Source organism: Haliaeetus leucocephalus, unplaced genomic scaffold (assembly GCF_000737465.1).
Source record: "Haliaeetus leucocephalus isolate CR32 unplaced genomic scaffold, Haliaeetus_leucocephalus-4.0 Scaffold76, whole genome shotgun sequence".
Lineage (NCBI taxonomy): Eukaryota > Metazoa > Chordata > Aves > Accipitriformes > Accipitridae > Haliaeetus > Haliaeetus leucocephalus.
In genome coordinates this window covers 2,283,907-2,305,588 of record NW_010972512.1, presented here as the reverse complement: position 1 = coordinate 2,305,588, position 21,682 = coordinate 2,283,907, and the positions used below count along the sequence as shown (strand labels likewise).

Sequence of the window (21,682 nt, the reverse complement as noted above, 5' to 3'; positions counted from 1 at the left end):
TGTAGATCATTAAAGAACAAAGGCAAAATCATCTGTTCCAGCTTCCATGATAGCATGGAGATGGTTCTGTGTCTCTCTTTTTTTTTTTTTTTTTTTCCATAATCTGCAGCATTTTTTTTCATTGACTATGCAAACATTCTTAATGTCTAATTAAAGTATTTTAATTTTCAAGCAAAATCCCTTTAGGAGAAGAATTTTAATAAGCTTGTTCTCTTTTTCATTCCCAGCCCCACACTGCATAGGTATTTGCTCCAGCCATATGTTTCTGATACTGTACATTTCAATAGTTTCCTGGATTATACACTGCATTTTTTCCATTTATGAAAACCTTTCCAGTTCTGAAATATAGTTACCAGGAAAATGCTCATTTCACTGCATAGAAGGAAAAACCATCTTAAGTTAGCTAAGGCTTGGGGATAGATGCAGAAGGAAACTAACAGTATCTGTCATTTTGATTTACTGCAGAAGTCAACAGTTCTCTGACAGGAATCAAATGTGACTTGGTAATGTATAGTAAATGGAGACCGTGACGATTGATTTCACAGTGAAGATAAATTCTCATGAAATGAACATAATTGTATGTTTATGAAAAGGCTGCGTTGTGAAATAATTAAGTTCTTTTCCTGTTACTTTCTAATTCAAATTTTTAAAAAAGGGCTGGGGGGGGGGGCCTGTAGGAAAACTCTTGGTGTGAAGTAGATATAATACTGCTTAAAGAATGAGGTGGTGAGTTTTGTTTTTCAGCAAACTAAGTAATTTTTTTATAGCTTTTGAGTGGGCCCATCTACTTAATTTATAGACACCATGGAAGACTTTTGGAGATGGAATCCTCTAGTTTACTTACCTTAGCAGTACTAGGTGTTAAAACAAACTATATTAGAGTGAGTGCCCATTGACTCCTGGATCATTTTTGGCCACATCTGTGTACCTGAGTCTGCCTTTAAGCAGCTGAAGTTGAGCTGTAGGGTCAAGCAGTATGTCTAAACCTAAAGCTGTCAAGAAAGCGAGTGCTATTTTGTGTTAACCATCCTTTTCTTCTCCACAGTAAACTGCTGGCAAGTCTTTTAAATTGGAAAAGAGATCAAATATATTAAAAGTATTTTAAAATAGTAGTACTGTAGGAGAAAAACTAATGTTACACACAGCTAAGAACAGAGGAGAGAGGATTTTGTCAGCACCTGTGCTTACGTACAGTAGATTAACCTGTGACGTCCTCACTGATGAATGTATAAGACTCTTGTGCAGCGTTCAAGAACAAACAAAACAAATCCTGCCCATCCCGGAAAGTTTACTTTCCTTCTAGGATTTCATTCCAAACACTTTGCCTATTCCCCACGTATTCCTGTAAAAATTATCTGCTGATTGGTGCTTTTTCTTTTAGCTAAGTACTGTAGTCTGGAACAAGAACTGTAGTCTTAAGCGTGCCTCCCTTTAGGATCTATGCAACAGTCCCATCTCTCCCTAATTAAGACAGGCAAGCAGTCATTATTTCTCATGATCTTGCTCAGTTGACTACAGGATCCACCTGACACTATTTTACTAGGTTCTGTGTCGTTCTAAAGTAATCCTTCTCCTTTGCAGTAGAGTAGTTGCACTTTTGTCCTGATTTATTGGTCAATAAATTGTATTACTGTATTACAAGTCCATCTAAATACTACTTCCCTTTTAAGTAAAGGAGGAATGATGAATAAAACTGCTGCTCTTTTGCTACAAGCAGAGGAGATGCTTCCTTTCCACCTCTTTTCCAACTCTGGAGAGATGAATTCTCTTTTGTGGGAGAAGAGATTCTACTAGGTAAAGATTTTGGGGGTTATAAAATGGTAGTAGGCTGAAGTGTTTGTTGAGGCGGTGAATTTTCAGGCTTTTCCTACCAATACTGGGAGTAGTGACCATACAATGAGGAAGAGTTACCTGGTGGAGAGTCCCTTATCAGTAGTCTTTCTTATGCAGGAAGGTCTGTTCCTCTTCAGACTCATTCCTTTACTTGGAGCCAAAGAAGCAGAAGCAGTGTGTGAAATTCTCCCTTCCTTGCAGAGGAAGATCCCACCAAGTCTCCCTGTCTTTTACTGTCCTGCCCAGCCAGGATCCAGATGAAACCGAATAAGGGTGTTGCTTTCCTCACCTCTGTGGTTCTGTATGATAGGGGGATGTGAGGAGCAAATTCAAAGCACAGAACTGTTCCTGTTTGCCTTTGCAGGAATAGGTTCCTGAGAGCTAAATGCTCCTCAATAATGATGAAGCAGTGTGACAGAACCTACCATCCCTGCATGAGAGCTGACTATCTGGGGCAGCCTCATTGTAGAAACAGATCCTTAATCTGAGAAGCAGATGAATGTCAAGAGGAGAGTGATCAAAAGGAAGTTTTGTGGGCAAACAATAGGACTGGAAATAGAACTGCCAGATGATAAATTTTAGCTACTGGCTCCTGAGTACACTCTGACTGTCAGGAATCATATTGCACAAGAAACTGTGTTGTCTGTAGGACCCAGGAAAGTACGCTGTGTCTAGTAAGTGAAAGGTATGACAGTATTTATTTTGGATGTGTGTTGTTGGCTGAGTGTTGCCGTAGAAGGGGATGGAGCACAAGTCTTCTCTGGGACTCCAAATGCACTAGAACTTTTAAGTACTGAATTTCTTCTTATGGACAGCAACTGGTTAACTGCTATCCATATATGAGGGAAATTGGGCAAGAGCCAAACTAAAGGGAACTAGTGAAAGGAGACCGGGTCAGAGGAGGTGTTGGATGGAAGCCAGGCTAAAGGAGAAAGCCTAAGATGAGATGTATGTTTACTTACTGTTTTTGAATTACTCGGAAAGCTAAGCCCCAGGAAGAGCTGGACTATAAGCTATTCAGAGCCCTCTCTGTTAGAAAGGGAAGAATGGAATCTATTTAATTAAAAAAACCCACAAATTTAATCCAGAAAAAAGATGATAACATTTGTAAACTAACCTCTAAGATGCTGGTGAGTACAATATTTAAGAATAGGAAAAATATGCAAACCTAAGGAATAACTAGCCTTTATCCCCCCAGCCCATTCCATTAAAAAAAAAGAAAAGAAAAGAAAAAGGAAAAAGGTTGGGTTGACTATTTCCATTTTGTCATTATTGACAAGAATTCTTTGATTAATAAAACATAGTATGGTGGATAGGTGGTAGAGGTATTAAGGTTTAAAACTGGTATTATTACAGAGCAAAAAGGGGTTCTCAGGAAAGGAAACAGCAGTGCCAAACCCATACCTTAAATATGATAGTTACACTGTGCTTGAAGAAAATTCCCAAAGGGGTTGTGTGGGATCTGAAACGTTAGTGACACCTACCAGAGACACGGGTGTTGTAAGCATGGGCTGTGTTGCGGCTGGTAAACTTGACTCAGCCTGCAGGACAGCTTCACCTTGCTTGCTCACTGTGACTCAGCAAGGTCTGGGTCCCACTGCTCCATCCAGAGAAGCACAGAACTGGAGCAGGAGACGTGCTCCCTCCATGCGTGATGAGGGACTGACAGCTGTGAGCAGCTTTTGCATCTGTGCGGCCCCAAGGCAGGTTCCAAAACAGGCTTCCATCCCTCACCACGAAAACGATCAAACCTTCTTCTCCAGGCAGTTATGGAATATTTTAGTGCCAGTTACTGTTACTACTGCAGATTTTGGCCTATGTGGTGTTAGTTTTGGCTGCATTTCTCTTCTGGATTACATATAGAACTCTAGACACTTCATTGTCCAAGCTTGGCTATATACTGATCAGCATATCTTCTGTTCATTTTCACCTTAAAATTGTGTGGGTTTGTGTATGTATTTGTGTGTGTGAACTTTAAAAGATCCTTCAATTTCTGGGAGACCACTTACATGAGTTACATAGTAAAATCCTTAAGTGCTATTATTTCATGACATTGTCTCAGAGATTGTCTCTTTGGCTTTTCTGGATATTAAGAAAAAAATCTTGAGAGTTGTAATTAATTTTAATTAGCATTCACATTGGACAGATCTGAAATGGCACGCCTTGGTAGAAAATATTAGTCATTGCTGTTAACTCAGAGCAGATGGTAGTTTTTGTTTCTTTAAAATATAGATTTGTGGAGCTTCTGGTAGAGCTTTCTTATATGAAAAATAGTGCATATATTCAAACCAGCCATTGTGAAATTACAGGTGTTTAAAATGGTAGACTAAGACTAAGGTTGAATAAGCAGAGTGTATACAGTGGAGTTGCAGGTTGAGTAAGTAGAGAACATACAGTAGAGTTTCATCCAAGATTATTTTTCCCAATTGTGCATGTATACTTGGAGTATCTGGATTCTGTTATTTTCTCCCTTTTTCATTTTAGGTGACTATTTATGAAACCCGTATTCCATATGATTTCAGTCAAATAAGAAATATTTAAGAATTGAATCTTTTGTGTTTTTCATGGAATAAAATTGGGCCAATCTGCATTTGGTTCTAGATTTCTAATGTGCATTTTAATTCTGCTTGCATCCTAATAAAAAGACCAGACGTCTACCAAAGAATTGTTTGAGATGATAAGCACAGTTGTTTGAAATCCCTGTTAGAGAAGATTATTCCTTTGTCTTTCAGTCTGTGAGTTGCTTTGCTTGTATCAGTGCGACTGCTGAACTTAAATGTGGTTTTGTGTTCTTTGGAGGATTAAAGTGGTATATAGGCACAATTCTGAAAACTTCACTAATGTTCTTGCTCTGTAATTGGCGTTCGGTCTCCTCCCATATTGGCAAGAATAAATACATCTTCATTTAATCTTGGTTTGTATTTTCTCTATATACAAAAAAAATACATGCATATATAGTACATCTTTGTCTACTGAAATGCTTCAGATCCAACTCAGTCTAAAAGCTGTCTATGCATATAGTTAATATGTGGATATGCATTAATATATATGCATGCATATTAACTGGGTTTGTAATGTATCTACAGTGGTTGCCCTTAAAATCTTTCCAGGTTTGTTGGAGATAAATAACCTTATCTTAATACTAAGAAATTGCAAGAGATACTATGCATCTTGAGGTCTAGCAGTTGAGTTTGCTCAGATAGCAAGTAGTCTTGATGTGCAGCTGCTGTAGAGAGAAAGGTACTGGTATTGCCTCCACTGTAGCAGGCAACTAGAAAGTTCTTTCTTTGTGATTTTCAGTTGTGTGTTATTCACCTGTTGGTCCTGGATTGTATAGTTCTGCTGTTTTATAGGCAATCAAACCTTCTCTATGCAATGTCGACAGCCCAGGCTTCAGGACTAGTGGGACAGGAATCTCAGTAACTCACAGCTGGGCTCAGTCTTCAAACTTACTGGCACTTCTCTGTTTCCTCTTGTGCACTTTCAAATACCTTACTCCATTCCTGCATTTTCATGTTAGGATTCTTCCGTGAGGCATTAAGGAAATACCTATGGACAATGTAAAGGTCATTTGTGCGTTAGAAAGTTCACTTTGGGCCCTTAAATATAGCAGGGAAAAGAATCCAGTATGCTGGAAACAAAGGTGGTAATAAAGTGAAGAAGTTGTTGGGTAAGCAAAGTTACAGCTGGGAGTCTGCTGGACTTTGAGGTAATGGGCCTGGCCTAGAGAAGGTATGTCCTGAGTGTGAAACCATTCCGTAATCGGAAATGATGCTTTTAGTCTGATTGTCTGTTCATCTCCATAAGTAATTATGTTGTATTTTTTCTGGAATGTAGTTCTTGAGGTTTATTTATCTAGAGTATAATAAAATCTGCAGATAACAAAGGGTAACCTTTTGTATTTTTCACTCTGGAAAAAAAAGTAGTATTATGTTAATTTCCAGTAATGCTACTATAGATAAACTTTCATGTAATATGCAGGATATTAAATTACAAAGATGAGACTCTACGGGAGGAAGCAGCATAGGTAGATGTGGTATATGCATATAGCTTTGCACATAGCTTCTCTATTTATGTGTTCACATTTTAAAAATGTTACATATTCAAGGGAAATGTTGCACACAAATTGTACTTGAGGCAAGTTCGCATTTATTGTTTCTGTTTTGTTTCTACAGTCCCTTAGATTTAAAGATGCCTGAATATCAACAAGATTTGTATTGTTGAGAGTTAGTCTTTTTGCTTCTTGGTATCCTGTATTATATCATTCTCTTTGATGTATAACATCCTATTTAGCTGCTATAGAGATGACAATGAGAACATGACCTCACTGTATTCCATATGGAGTAAGTAGGTGAGGATTGAGTAGTAACTGTTTCTGTGCTGGTATCTTCAGCAATTTTAAAAATTGGAAGAGAGAACAAACCAGAAAGTCTGAATTGTTTTCAAGAACGTTTTTACAGCTTTCCATGAGACGCCAGTAGATTCCTAATGAGTAAAACATGTTAATGTGTTTTTGTAAGATTCCACTAGTAACAGAAGAAGGACACACTCTTTTCAGAAGTTACTTTGGCTTTTTTTCCTTTGAAAAGTTCCTGTGCCTGTCAGCCTTTCTGGAAGAAAGAAAGGCAAAGAAAGTGTAGCAGCAAGGAAGCTGATTTGGGAGGCAAGCATCCATTTACCTCCCCTACTGTAAGCTTCCTAAGAGTTCTGGCTCAGTGTGTATATCCTTCAGTTCCTCATTTATGCTGTGAAGCTGAAACCTGTGTTCCTTTGTGGTGGTGGGGGGGTAAGATTAGCTATGATAAAATGGTGGAGCTCTCAGATACTACAGGGCGAGGGGCCTCGGAGAGCTGGAGACATCAGCTGCTTGGCCATAAGGTGTCCCTAGACCTAGGAAAAGTCTTGATATGGAGACAGGAATGCAGGACTGCCAGCTCCCATCTGTTCAAAGCGGTTGGCTAAAATCCCTTCTCGTCACAAAATGCCAAAAAGTTTAATATATAACATGACAGTCCTGAAAAAATGTTTTCACAAGCTGGTGTCATGTTGTTTTGCTCTTGCAGATAAGTATTTTTGGAACTTCCCTATCACTGTGTTTTACAGCTTTTATTTGCTCTATTGTTATTTTTAGTCATCTTTTCTGAGAGTACCCTTTTACCGTTTCAGCTTCCTATTTCTTCAGAGTTATAGCTGCTTAGTTAACTTAGCCAAAAAACTTATCTCGGTAAAAGTTTCTCCTAACAATAAATTAAAGCATTTTTTCCTCTGGCGATTTCATTTTGCTTCTCTCTCTATTTTTATTGAGTTCTTTGTTTTGTTCAGTAAATGTTGACTTGGAGTTCCACAATGTTGCAAATTGAATAAAATTCAAGTGTTTTGTCATCAGTTCAAGATAACAGCATCCGAGGAGGTTGTCCAGGCTATTATTTGCCTTAAGGCAGGATTAGTACATTTGGAGTCAATGAAGAAAAAGGTTTACTTTTAAATTTCTAATCAATAAAAAAAAAATCCATAGAGCTTTCACTCATTCATGCTGTCAGTAGCTTTGCCTAAACTATGGGACCTGACTCTTTAGTGTCTCTGTCCCTTTGCGGGCTGGTTTCTTTGGGAAGGAAGCGCAGGTGTGCTGCCCTGAGCGGCACTGAAGCATGCTCCAGTGGCATCTCTGATCCAGATGCTTGCAAGGAGAAGTGCAAGCCCGGTTCTGAGCACGCCTGCCTGGCTGCTCAGATGGAGCCATTGAAATCGGTGAGAATTACGTCACCGACATAAGGAAATCTGAGTATGTCCTTTATTTTTTGCAGTTTTGAATGCAATCTATAAGCCTGCTAAAAATACCTGATTTCCCTCTATTCAGAGGTGGGTGTACTCTGGTTGCCATATCGTGGTTTCACGGCTGGTAAATTAATGATTAGGTGTCATGGCTCCCTCATGCTCAGGCATGAACAGTTACTGTTCAATAACAATTTTTCTACCCATCTGTTTCCTGAGACTGCCCCAAAAAGCAGGGGTAGGACCTGTCTGGTGACACTGTTAGTAAGGGAGAAGCGCTTCTGCGAGTGGGAATTACATCAAGTCAGTTGTATTCCAGCAGTGTGACGGTGAAATCCCAGCAGTCCCTGAATGCTAAAGAAATTTGTCTAGGCAGTGATAATAATAGCTTTATTTCCTGGTTCTGTAGTGTATTCAATTTGATTTTCTCAAAATATGGGGGAGAAATGACCTCTGTAGTTGCATAAGGAAACCAAAGAACCCATTGTCATTGCTGTCTTTGAAAGTTAAGTAATTTCCATCAACCCCTTTCTCCACCCTCACTCCCCTTTCTCCGTAGCTTGCTAAGGAAAGAAAACAGTCTGGTTGCGATGGAAGATTGATTCTTGTGCAACTGTTAAGATCTAGCAAAATGTGGTTTCCTAACCTTTGTCAGCTAAGCTTGTGGCCTTTCCTAAAAAGACTGTTGGCTGACAAATTTACAGCGATCTGGTCTGTATATAGAATTTGAATTCGGAAACTAATGGCTAAACCGTAAGGGGAAAATCTGTTCTGTGTAGTGAAGAATTTACAAGTACCACCTTCCTACATACGTATTTTTCCTCCTTTCTCTTTTCTTCCATTAAGTGATTCCCTATATTTATCTAATTATGTGAATTACCTGCAAGAGGTGTTATTTAAACATGTCCCAATTTTCTTACTATGACAGCAGACATCAGAGGTTTGTTTTGGTTTTTTTTTTAAATATCTGATTATCATTGTTTTCTTTCCCCTTTTACTGATGATGTCTAAAAGCCAAAACGGGTATATAATGCACTGAAGGGACTTAACACAGGAAAAGTTACATTGTTAATTGTTTTGATATTTATTGGTTACAGCAGCAAATGTTCACAAGACATACAGTTTTGTTGGTTTGTCTTATGTGTTTGTCCTCTGCATCACAACAGACTTTTTTTCCTAAAAGTGCTCCATTTCGGCAAAAGCTGGAAAATCGATTTTAAGTAGTTTCACGGTGCTTTCAGATTATTATTTCCAGAGCTGTGCTGTAGCATTCTAAGATATTTTTAAGTACTCCATGTAATTATTAAACAAGCACCTGTCCCGTAAACTCTGTTGTCCAAAACAATTGCCAAGTAATTTCTGATCCCAAAGGATTTTTAATTTAAAATGCTGTGTGTGTGATACAGTGTAGTAAAATGCTACTTTTACAATGTGGTGCTCTTTGTTCTAGGAATGTTTACAAGGATTACCGTTTCCTTGAGCTAGCCTGTGACTCCCAAGAGGAGGTGGATAGCTGGAAGGCATCTCTGCTACGAGCCGGTGTCTATCCTGATAAATCCTCAGTAAGTTAAACAGCTCACTAGTTTTCCAGTAGCTGCTCTGTTTGAGTCAGAAAAAACAATTGTATCATCTGGGAAAACACAATGTCTGCAAATATCTCAAGAAATGGTAGCCTTTTCATTGTACTCTTCTATGGTAATTTTGAAATATTCATAATTAAATATTTTAAGATTAATTTGTGCGTCAAACCTCAATATTAAGAAAAAACAAACCCACAAACCAAACCTTCCAAAATGTTTTTCATTGGATCTGTGTAGTAAAAGTGTTGAGCAATTTGGGGTTTCCTGAGCTTCATTGTTTCTATTAATGTCTTCTAAGGTAAAGATGTGCTTTGAAGAGTTTATTCCCTCAAGCTCTGTATTACAGAACTGACAGAAGCATTCCAGGCAATCATGTATATTTATTTTACTGATCCACTGCATGTTTTTTGTGTATGAAACACATGCTAAACCTTTCCAAAGGCAGTTTTACTCAGCTAATCATCATGTGGAGCAAATTGAACAGGATACAGTAAAAAAGCCTCTATTAATTTAACAGAAAAGACAGAAAGTTGGGAAACAGAATATGCCCAACTATCATTTCATATTTTTTGGACTTAGTTATTTTGATATTTAATATCAAGTGAAGGTTTGAGAAAACGTGTCCAGAGAGAATATAGCAAAAATACCTGTCACTTGAGCTTTTGAAAGTTTCTCTAATGCGTGGTTCACCTTTCTTCAGTAAGTCTGCTGGTCCACTAGATTCCTTCAGCGGAGGATCTGTTCTGAGAAATGATACTTTGATTTTGATGGAATTTGTTCTTCTTCCTGCTTGTTTTCCATGGGAAGGCCAGGTCCCTTGAGTCCAGTGTCTTGTGCTGTCTTCTGTCTCTTCATCTTTCTCTTCCTCATATTTCCCTTATACTTGGGATACCTCCATGGCTTCCAGTATAATTCTGTCTGCATCTCCTCCGGCTGCTATTCATGCCAACAACCCTCAGCTTCGTCTTTCATACCAAGTTTCAAGGCTGCCATCAGTAGATAAATCAGAGAATCCTTGAACTGCTGGATTCTCCAATTATTATAGGAATAAACAGTGATGATGTTAATGATGATTTTTTAAGAATAGTTCAAATATGAATTTAGCAGGAGACCCGTCAGGTATCTGAGACCTTACCTTTTAAAAATGAATAAACAAATAAATAAATAAATTGGTGAGTCTTCAGTATGTTGCCCGACCCAGTAGATCAGTTCCTACCTAAGACTATCAGAAGTCATTTTACAAGGATTAGTTACAAGAGGTTACCTAATTAATTACTAGGAACAAAATACTTTTTTTTTTTTTTTTTTCCTTGCTCAGGTTTTAATAATGATGTCAAAAAAGTCTGTTGCTGCCTCTGGTTTAATCTTGTATGCTGTGTGACAAGTTTATCATATTCATATATCTGTTACTTTATCTTTAAACAAGACAGACTAGTTGGATTTCTAAACTTCTCTTCTGTCTTCCTGTCTCTCCCTTCCCCCTAAAAATATTTTGTATTCAAAATGTGTTTATAAAGAATTCTTGGTTTTGTTTAAAGTTGGTCTGTCAAAGGAGTCTTAGACACAGGATGAGAGACTTCCTTGAAAGACACAAGTAGAAGGGAGTCAAAATTCAGTTTTTCTTTGAGGTGGAATTATCTTTAAGTTACGAAAAAGTGAATATTACTGTTCCAAACCCCTGTAGTTTGAAATTCACCCAGTAGTCTATCAAGCTGTTCAGGAAAGATGCTTGATGCTACTCTAGTCTTGCAAAGCACTTTGTTCCTACAGGACTAGAGGTCCGAATGTGGATTGCAGGTCTGCTGTTGAAGTTTTGAATTTTGAAGAGCAAAAGCTCCGAGCCCTAGGGTACTTTAGAAGCTCCAGTGGAACTTAAATAAAAATCAGCAGCGTTTCATTAAAATCCCGTGCATACTCCTCAGTTTCACACCTTCCTCTGACAATATAAGATAGTTTTAGAGACACTCCCCCAGTCTTTTATTCTCCTTCGAAGATTTAGAGACCTTGTTTTTATGTAAGAGAGACTGCCAGGAAATGGCAGGAACTTGCATTTACTTCAGTGCTTCCCCACAGCTCTGTGATCCCAGAGTTAAAAAGGCAAAGAAGTACCCTAGCCCCTTCCCAGACTGACCTTCTCGCTCTTTTTCATGTGCGAGTCACAGCTGGTAACTTTGAGTATCCAAGGCTTTGGCACCAGAAGTAGAAAAACTGCTGCTTAGAAATGAAAAATAGATTAATAGTGCTGTAAACCTGGAGTATTGCAGTGGTGAAGCTGGCCTGCTTTCTGTAACTGCCAGAGCAGTGTGCGCAGCCTGGAATTTGAAAACTAAGCTGTGTGCTTTCATTAACAGTTCTGCTGCTCGCGTACAAGGACACTGATGGAAAACCCAATGCAGTTGCCCCTAGCTGGGTTCCTTCTGTAGTGGCAGGAAAAGTAGGAATTTGTCATTGAATTAAAGAGATTTGTTCTGAATTCTCACCAGGGGCAAATCTGCCAACTAAGAATATTAATTTTTCTGTTGTTTTTTTTTAGTAGTGCTACTTAAAATTGTGTGATTACAGTGGTGATGGGGCTCAGTACTTACTGCCACTAATATGAAGTCTCTATTACTAATTTAATCCTGTAAGCTAAGTACAAGGTTGTTGATTTGTATTTTTTCTTTTTGCCTAAACAGATCTCATTAATATATTAAAAATTAAAGGCCAGATATCACCCCATTCCTCCATTTCCTCGATTCATTTTGCCTGCCTTCCCTTGCCCTCTGCACATGGGGATGCACACTCACATTCATATATTCACTCTCTTGTTAACTATCTTTAATCACCCCACAATGTTGCTCTACGAGCCCCCGAATTCTTCTGCAGTTTGCCAAGTCACCTCCTTCCCCCAGGAGGTTTGCTTTTGTCAGGACGTGGGCTTTGACAGCCACCCAGATAGCAATGAATCAGTGTTTTTATTTTTCCAACCCATATGCAAGTCAGCTTGCTTGATATAAATCACACTGTGGCCAATTCACTTTGAAACGGGATATCCATTTACCAGCTGACTTTACTGCTGGGTTTCTGGACTGATGCATCCAAAACCCTCCTTTTTTAAAAAATGACTACAACTTTGTGACTAACCTTTCCAGACTGTATTTCTCAACTGCAGGCTGGTGTTTATTTTGGCTGACTTCCCACTGTATAATATACTCTGTTCATGCCAGCTCATGGCAAAACTCACAATTAAAAAAAAAATAATAGCACAGATGTTTGTCGTAACTTGCTCTGCACACTTCACCTTGCTAGCACCACCCATTCCTTTTCCCCTCTCCCCTAATGGCATCTCCTCCGTATTTTTATTACTAATCTGAAAGTTCAATATTTGCTTTTAAAAAGCATTGGATCATGAAACTTTCCAGTCATTGGCATGTCGTAGGGAGTGGCTGTCATGCAAGGGTAAGCAGACATGTTTAGTGGGTTGCTTTGCGTACTGGAAGTTCAGCATTACCAACGCATGAAAGTCCCTCTGGCTTCCGTCCCATCCCTAGATCATTTCAGGCCTCATTTTCTTCTCCCTTGTGTTTGTGTCCACCAACTTCCCAGGAGCTGCTCCTGATTTACCCTGAAGGAAGCAAAAGTGGAATGAGAATGTTTGTGTAGAGAGGAAATTTTGAAAAACAGTGTGAATTTACAACTTTGCCGAACATTTTAAATCGTTTGTGAATGTTCTATGCTCCCCTGGAAGCTGTCTAACTAAAGGATTCAGTGAATGTTCTTTGAGTCACTTCCTCATTTGGTTTGAGCTGTTTCCAGAACTGTACGAGTTAGACTGAATGCATGTAAAATAAATGTATCTAATATTTCTTTTTTTTCCCTCTTTCCTCCTTGCTGCGTCCTGCAAAGGGGAACAACAGAGTAAGTTGTTTGTCCTATTACAAAATCCTTTTGTATCCCATCTCAAGGGTTTTGTCAGGAAAACTGGTTTCTCTTTTGGTTCACGCAACTATTGCCTGCATGCTCTTAACAGCAAACTCCTCTTAAAAATGTGGATGCAAAAGTGTCTTCTAGAAAACTATTAATGGCTCTTTGTTTTAATTTTGGGGAAGGAGATGTGTTAAGTGTTGTTTTTTAAGGTGGTTCAGTAAGAATGATGCTAAAAAACAGTATTGGGACCAAAGATTATGAAGGTATAGTAATAAAGACCTTCTGAGGAAAGGTTACTACAGTCTGATGAAACTCATTACAGCTGGATTTTTTGACCATACATCAAAGCTTGTATTAATGGGCAGTTATAAAAACCCAGCACTAAAGTCTTAAATAACAGATTTGCTGGCGTTGTTGGCTAAGCTGAACTAGATCAGTGTACTGGCTTTGAAGGTGCCTTAAAATGGATGGAGGAGGGTGGGGTCAACATTTGACTTGGCTTCTAGACCCTTGATGTGTTCCAGCTGGACAGCAGCAGAAGGGTGTGGGGTGTGGAGAGGGAGAACTGAAATATGCGTGGTCGGGGTTTTTTTTTAAAGTAAGCAGCACATAAAAAGACAGTTTTGCTGATGTTGATCTGATAAACTAATAATGAAGCAGTTCCCAGAGTTAGTACTTTTTCATGCCATTTTTACTGAGCTTAAGAATGGAAATTGCACATCTCACACTTTGGAATATGATGCAGAGAGAATATGTCATACCACAGAAAGAAGTTATACAGCTTTTGTGCTTCCCCCCCTCCCCCCCCTTCCTGTTTTGGTATATTAACCCTTAGGAAGATGTATGTGGAGCATCAAAAGATGCTTCATAGCAAATGTTGAAAGCAGCCCCTCAAATACTGCCTGTAGAGTCTCATTGTGAGCTTGAAGCATTTCTGGGGTATTTGGGAAAGACCCAGGTGGGTTTTAAATGTTCTGGAGGTTGGCAAATTTTGTCTGCTTTTAATTTTTGTATTTTTAGCAAGTTTTTGACCACTTCTGTCTCCACAGTAGCCAGGCTCAGAAGCACCAAAAATCTTCTGGTTTGTTGGCCTGCCTGAGAAAAAGGGCTCTTAATGTTGGGTGGGGAGGGGTTAAGAGAAGTGGTGTATTGATGGCGTGGAGAGAGGGACTTTACATAGGAGGTGGTGTGAAATGTAAATGTTAACTGTGTACACTAAAATGTCAAGGTAATGTTTATAATGTTTCTTTATGATATGCTGACTTAAGGCTTTGCTGCTGCAGTAGATGCTGATCTGATCTCCAGAGGAGAGAGGTTAGACTGTAGATGCTCTGTCAAGGGAAATGGAGATAGATGGGGCACCAAAGAGCTCTTGGGGCTGGCAGAAACAGAATCTGTTGGGCAGGACTTGCAGGGACCAGCTGTGTTCTCCAGAGACCTGAGCTATGGGGCACCCCAGGGAGGTCAGGACTGGTAGCATCTGACATAGCGTTAGTTGCTAGCATAAGGCAGGATACCCGTAAGCACACATAGGAGAAACCTGTGAGATGTGAGGGTTGGTGGAGCTGTTAGCTCTCCTTTCACTCTGAGCAAAGGGCAGTTCTTGCTGTAGGTGCAGAAACGTTCTTGCTCTGGCCTGGGCTGTCAGCCAGAAGGTAACTCAAAAAGAAATATCCAGAAAACCATCATCCTGGTCTTTCTTTTGGACCCAGTTCCTTGTAAGGATTCTTGTATCTTCATCTGTGTCCCTCCCCTCTCTTTCACACCGGTCATTCATGCTGGATTCTGGAGATTGCGTTATCCCAATTACACAGATAGAATTAACGTGCAGCTGCCTGCAGGGGCTCAAACCCCACAAACACCTTGAGATTACTGGACCTAGTGGCATGGAAAATGAAATGGGTAAACCTGAGAGGTGACGAGAGTTTTTGAGAAGGGGTCGGGGGGAGAGGAGAACAGCAAATTGAGGATGATGATGGTTTCTCAAAGCTTCTTATGCAGCTTTATGCTGCAAAGCTGCATAATCCCTCCTTACTGTCCTGGTACAGAATTACTGGGTAGCTAGCAGAGCTGTAACCCTCCTGCTAGTGGTGCCCAGTGTGGCATTCATACCATGGATCATGTCGTATGTACATATGTAAAGATCCCATACCCACCCACCCATTCAAATTGTGGCTGCTTTTATACCTCTGCCTTCAGCTTTGCACTCTTAGATTTACAAAAGTAAAAATAAACATTGGAGTAATGAGTTCCTAAGAAAAAGGGGGGGAAGGGAAGTGAAGAGGGTTTATAATCATCAGAGGGCTACTAATCATTTTTATTTTCACTTTTTATTGTTGCACAATCATTAACGTAAGTGAGATTTCTCACATGGTTAAAGATAAATATATCTTCAAAAGCTTTGTTGGATAAAATCTGTAAAAGGGTCGTGTAGAATGAGGTAATGGAGACCTACCTCATTCAGCAAGCACATGTTGGCAAGCCACATTTTACTAATATTAAAACTGAACTCCACTCCGCAGCCTTGCGCAGAGAAAGAGTGGGGCATTGCGCAGAGTTGCGCAGAGCATTGTAGCTTCAGTCCAGGTACTGAAGACAGAGGAGCCGAATGCTTCTGAGTGTCTTAATCCACCATTGTGAATTTGCTTCCTCCCCTGTGCATCTTCATCACCCTCATTTAAAAATAAAAAAAAAAAATCCCCCCCAAACAGCCCTCCAGAGCCTGCTGTTTGAAAACAACAGCGAAACCTGTAACATTTCTCAAGAAGTCCATCTTCAGTATGCTTTACAATTGTTAGGTTAAAAGATTAGATAGATGCTCTGTCCTTATGGAATTTTGGTTCCAAATCTCTAGGCAGCCAAGCAGTAAAACAGCAACAACAAAAAAAACCCCCAAAACCAAAGTGACACTTTTTAATACAGAAAATTCACCTTTCCTTTGTCTTCCTTAAGCACTGAGTTAGCCAATCATTTCTGCTTAATTTGAAGGATCAAACACTTTAATGCTGAGCTCAGACTTGAGAAAATTCAACTTGGAAAATAAAAATCCAATTAAATTACTTTTTGTGGATAAGGTGACAACAAAGTTCTTACCTTCTAATTATTTTGCATTACTGCTTGCTGATACCCTATACAAAACATGTAGATCTGAAGTTTATAAATCCTATATTCACATCTCAGTTAGTGGAGTTGTCACAGTGCAGATACTACTGTGCATGTGAACATTCACTGAATGTAAAGTCAGTTAGTGTAATTTAGTTTGAATTTTCTCTTGGGAAAAACAGAATTCCCTTTGAAAGGAGAAGGAAAATACTCTCACTGCCAGGTCAGTTTGCATGTTATTCTTTAAAATATTTCTTGGTGACATATTAATTGCTTAGATTCAAGTTTTTTTTTTTTTTTTTTTTTTTTTTGAGGGGGGGTAGTTTTACTAAACCCAGATTCCAGATCAGCTACTTCATTAAGAAGACCAGATGTCCTACTGTCTCTTGAGACAGTCCTGGAAAATGGAAACTTAGTGAAGTCAGGATACTCATTCTACCTACATATATGACAACAGCTCTCTCAGTTCATCTATTTCATGCTTGGCTATTGACATGTAAATTGTGGATACAGTGCCAGAAGCCATATGTATCTTTGCATTGTAATAAGGCTCTGATGCTTTCTTTTTCAAATTCAGCCATGTTTCTGAAGGGTCTTCAATTACCTCTGAGACATAAACTCTGACTCAGCCAGTTACTGGCTGTGGTGATGCTCTACGAGTGCCCCAGCCAGATTCAAACTGAAAGTAGGTGGTTCTGCTCTGCGATTCCTAAAGTCTGTGTTCAAGTTACGTTCCTAAACTAGAAAAAGTAAAGACTCGTTTGGGTTTGTTGCCTAGTAGTAAGTTGAAAAGCAAACTGTGCTGATACATCAGAGGGTAAAACGGTGTCGACAGAAGTGTAAACTGTGCTGGTTTTACTTTTTTTTTTTTTTAAACTAATATATTTTAAAAAACGGAAGGCATTGAATTCTAGGAAAAGAAGAATCCACTTCAGTTATGACTAAAATTGGCTTAAGGCCAACTAGGTTTAAAAATAACTTGTAAATGAAGAAATGTTAAAGTATTTTTTTTAAGTGGAAAAATGCCATAATTTTATAGACAGTGTTTCAGTCATTGCTTTGAACAGATGAATTGAATTTTACAATGAAGTCACGGTGTAAAAGAGTAGACCAAGCGAGTGAGCGTGCATGCGCACACATGCTGGGTCAAAAGCAGTCCAAAATACAGGGAGGAAAGGAAATGGCAGGCTGTTTTTCAGTCCCTTTCTTACTGCCTAGCTGTTTCAAGGATGTGAAAACATGTTTCAGATAAAAACTATCTTGTTCTCCTAAATATTTACTAGTTCAAACAAAAACTAGATGCAACCTTGCTCCCCCCAATGTTCCCCGAGAAACAGAGCAGCCCTGGTTTATATTCTTGTACGAGTAAAATAATTACCAGCATGAGAGAGTTAAAAATGTACAGGGAAAAAGAGGTTCATGGTATTGCATCAGTTGCACTGACTGTAACAAGATGCAGGCTAACGGACTGAACGATTTCAAAACCAGTCCTGGCGAAGCTGGTAACTGCCTATCAGGGGTTGGGGGTTCAATAGCTGTCACAGGGTTTTACATTTCTGCTATTAAGTGGGACTGCTGACATTAAGCAAACTCCAGGAACTTTAGAAATGAGCAAACATCTTTTATTTCTGTAATGTATTCATGGTGGGCTCTTTACTGTGCTTTTGGCAAGGCATCTGCATGTTGAAAATATTTTTAAATTCTTCATTCTTTGTGGCACAGCCAATTTTTGCACCACTTCCACTCTGATGAAAGATTTCATTGAAGCTCTACAGAAAGGTGGAAACTCTTTGGTTGTGAAGTTTCAGATTATGGAGTGTGAGCGTCAGCCCCATTCTGGACATACAGTGAGAATTGCCCTGGGAAAGGCAGTGAAGGTGGCCAACCTCTAAGGATGCTTTCCCAGCCCTGGTCAATGAGCACTGAGAGCTGGCTGGCGGAGTGGAAGGTGCTTCTGGACTGTGCTGCACCAACCTCTGCCGCAAAGGTCCTTTGGACTCCAGGCTGATACCTGCAGCTGGAGTCCCTGTCTCTCCAGGTCTCAGAATAGCTGCGGTCAGGAAGGTCTGATTGGCACTTTAGTGCAACAGTATGGGGTCACCCAGGATGGGGACTGAACAGAAGGAGGAACACACTCACAGGTACCACAAGGCTTTGGGATGACCCTAAAATATCTTCCTTGTCTTCCAAGTCAGTAACTGCACAAAAACCTACTCCCAAGTAGTAATAGGGAGTAAATAAAAATTTGAAAGACTTTTTTCCTGCCAAAAATGTCACCAGGCTCACCCTTCCATAGCATTTACAGTGTAACAGGAAATGTAGTCATTGGACATGAGGGTGGAGGGCAGCTGGTGAACGGCCAGACACTTCTTTTTTCTCATTTACAAGGGAAAACAAGATGATCAGGAGAAACTGAATGCTGTTCTCCCTGACTCTGTTTTGGACAAAAACTAAGATACACAATGTCTAGTCCGATACATAGTTCATCCTGGATTTCTTTAACCTTTCCTACCTATTTTTTTCTGTGGAGATAGGTTTATAATTACTTTCCATATGCGGAGTCAGACTCAAGTCCCATGTTCTGGGTGTAAAATCCTCCATTCTGGAGCTGCATTCTCACTCATATAACTCTCCTTCCATGATGTCATGTGTTCCTGTTCTGTGGTCACTCCTCAGGTCCTGTCCCACCTGTTTCCCAGATCCATTGTGGCCTTTGATTAACTGATGTCTTCCCCGTCCTTTTCTGTTTGTTGTATTGTGTGACACTTGACCTACCGATTGCGCTGATTTTGGAGAATTGGGATTTCCCACTAGGAAGAGCTGGCTATGGACATTTTGTGGTGTTTGATGAGTGCAATTCTTTGGTGACTTTCATATCCTTGTTCCTGAAACCCCTGTTCCTGCAGCTGAGAAAGAAGTGGTCTTACTCTGTTTCCTTTGCATTCTTTCTCTTTTAAACACAACCTCTGCTTTTCCTCTTTTATAATCAAGTTATCTGTAACTCAGAGAGAGAATTACATGTCACTGAATGTGCTACTAAGTTCAAATAACATATGTTAAATTATTTAGGTAGGTATAAGCTCGGTGGTGGGTGGATGCAAAGTTACCATGAGCTGTTACACATGGTGTCAGCCCCATATCAGACCCTTTAAATAGCAGATATTCAAACCTTCCAGTCACATTTGTTGCACAATATTATCTTGACCTGTTGAACAGTTGGGGTTTCTGTACTGGGTGGCAGCATACCTAAGGGCATTTAGGGAAATCACCTAAAGATACTAACCCAGAGCATGGAAGATAAAGTCCATGAGAAAAATTAGTCTTACACAATGTAATTTGGCGTTCAATTGTACTTTGATAGTTTAAAACTCTGCTTCATTTGCAGACCTAGACATTTTCTAGTGGCAGCAGGAACCTCCATATAATGAATAGAAGCCTTTCCAGTCACAGGCCAGTTGTCCCTAGCTGTGTTCTGCAGACGCTGTGTAGAAGTAGTCTGTAGTTGCTCAGGACCATGGTCTGGAAACAACTGCTGTACCATAAATCTAATTTATAGTTATTAAAGGTTATCTGGCTGATTCAGATAGCAAATTCTCAGAAGCACTGTGAGCGAGATTGTCCTTAGCTTTGCTGTCAGGGCAGTGAAAAAAATGGCAGAGGCCACCCTTTTATGCACTTTTGCAGCTGCGTACAGTCAGGCATCCTCAAATAGCTCAACCTCTATTTCACATCACCTGTGGCCCAAGATATGGCTGCAAACGCGCAAGAGATGAGAAGTTCTCATGCCAGCTCTGTGCACCAAGGAGCTCTATGGGCATAGTTCCTTGCTGTTCCTCAGCTGAGGGCTTCGATATCGCTAATGGTCTAGCTCTATGAACAATGATACCAGCAGGCAGCCTCAAATGTGTTGGTGTCTAGAGCTGTGGGTTTATACGTGAACTAGAGTTGGTATATTTATATGTGGGCCAGTGTATGTCTCTGTATGTAGGTACAAGTAACCAATGTCCTATGCAAAGGTAAATTCCTACCCTCATTTGTAGGACTTCTTTATGTCCAGAGCAATGGCTTCTGGTTAAGGGCTCACTGATGATTAAAAAGTTAAAACTAAGGCTAACAGTGAGAACAAAATACAGCATTGTCTGCAATCCTTACCATCTGTATTGCCCTTGGTATGGTGAAAATCGAGGCTCTTGCTTTAGGAAGGTTGTCCTTCACTTGTCTTTAATAGTTTGAAAAAATCAACTCTCTACCTGTGCTCTTTGTTATATACTGCTCTGCAGGAAATACCTCTTAACCTGATGAGTGAATGGACGTGCTCAGAAATTGTTTAATTGCAACCAGTCTAGGTCATGGAAAGGCTGGAAAATGGGTATGGTGAAGTCAATGGCATCAGCTTCCAGAGAGTTAGAATTTCACCCGTTGTGAGTGGGTGTGTTGTCCTTAGTGTTGTATGTTTTTAGGGGACTGTTGTTTTTTCTGTGCTTTCTGTAGTCTGATTAGTGTTCTGCTAAAATAAAGTTCTCCTTTCCTAGAACCAGTCCTGGCATTGTCTGATTGAGGCTGTGATTTTTGCCCCATTTTGTATTTCTTTTATTTAGTTCCATCTTATTTGTACAGTTTCTTTTGTAAGCCACAGCATGATGCCTTTCCAGCAGCTGTTTTTAATACTGTGAATAGATACTATTTGTCTAGAAGCTGCAGTTGTGGACCAGGATCTCATTTTACAAACTTAGAGTAAAAACATGGTTCCTTGCAGTCAAAGAATGACGTGAGCGAATTTAGAATCGATGGATAATTACAGAACAGTGTCCTGTCTGTGGTTTTTGTTAAAGGTTTGTCACTAGCCATTGAGTGCCTCTGGAAACAGAGGCTCTTGAGGCAAACTACCTGTTTGTCATTGGTCTGACTAGCAGAGGACATGGGATTTAGGATTGTTTTGTTACTAACGAATTCTGTAAAGAAGGAGCATGATTTCTTTCACAGGAGTTCTCTCTTCAAGCCTGAGAAAGCAGTATTATAAGTGGTTTGGAGCAGGTTTGGCAAGATGTCTTCATCTTTCATTCTTTAAAAATACCCCTTCTCAACATCTTTTGCGTATGCAGGGATTTCTTTCTGCCTGTCTTTTAAGAACAAGTGGTGATTAATCCTTCTGTTCTGCTTCTTTACCAGACTGTCTTCAATTCATCTCTAAAATTTGACACTAGTTCATTTAAGTGTCCATCCTTACCTGGTGGAAGCATCTCAGCTTAAAGTATGATTGGAAATTTGCTCAAGTGTTTTTGTTGGGTCAGTTGTTAAGTGATTTAAAATCAGTAATCCTTGTGAACTAGCCTAGATGTTAAGCATGCATATGAAGTTCTCCATCCTTTTGTTTCAAAGGATTTTACCCAAGACAGAGTGAGAGTGTGTGTGTGTGTGTTTTTGAAGAACCCTGGTGTCTTTGCTCAGGTACACTGAATGGGTTTCCTTTAGGGTATACAAGTATCAAC

General features: G+C 39.6%; 1 protein-coding gene across 1 annotated transcript in view; it reads left to right on the top strand.

Annotated features, from left to right (window-relative positions):
- The window catches only part of DNM3 (dynamin 3), a 185,051-nt gene that overhangs the window by 124,943 nt on the left and 38,426 nt on the right, over nt 1–21,682 (top strand). Inside the window, exons 16-17 of the mRNA XM_010582141.1 lie at nt 9,056–9,167; nt 13,071–13,082. Of these exons, the coding sequence (XP_010580443.1) occupies nt 9,056–9,167; nt 13,071–13,082 (124 nt within the window). The remainder of the gene's footprint in view (nt 1–9,055; nt 9,168–13,070; nt 13,083–21,682) is intronic.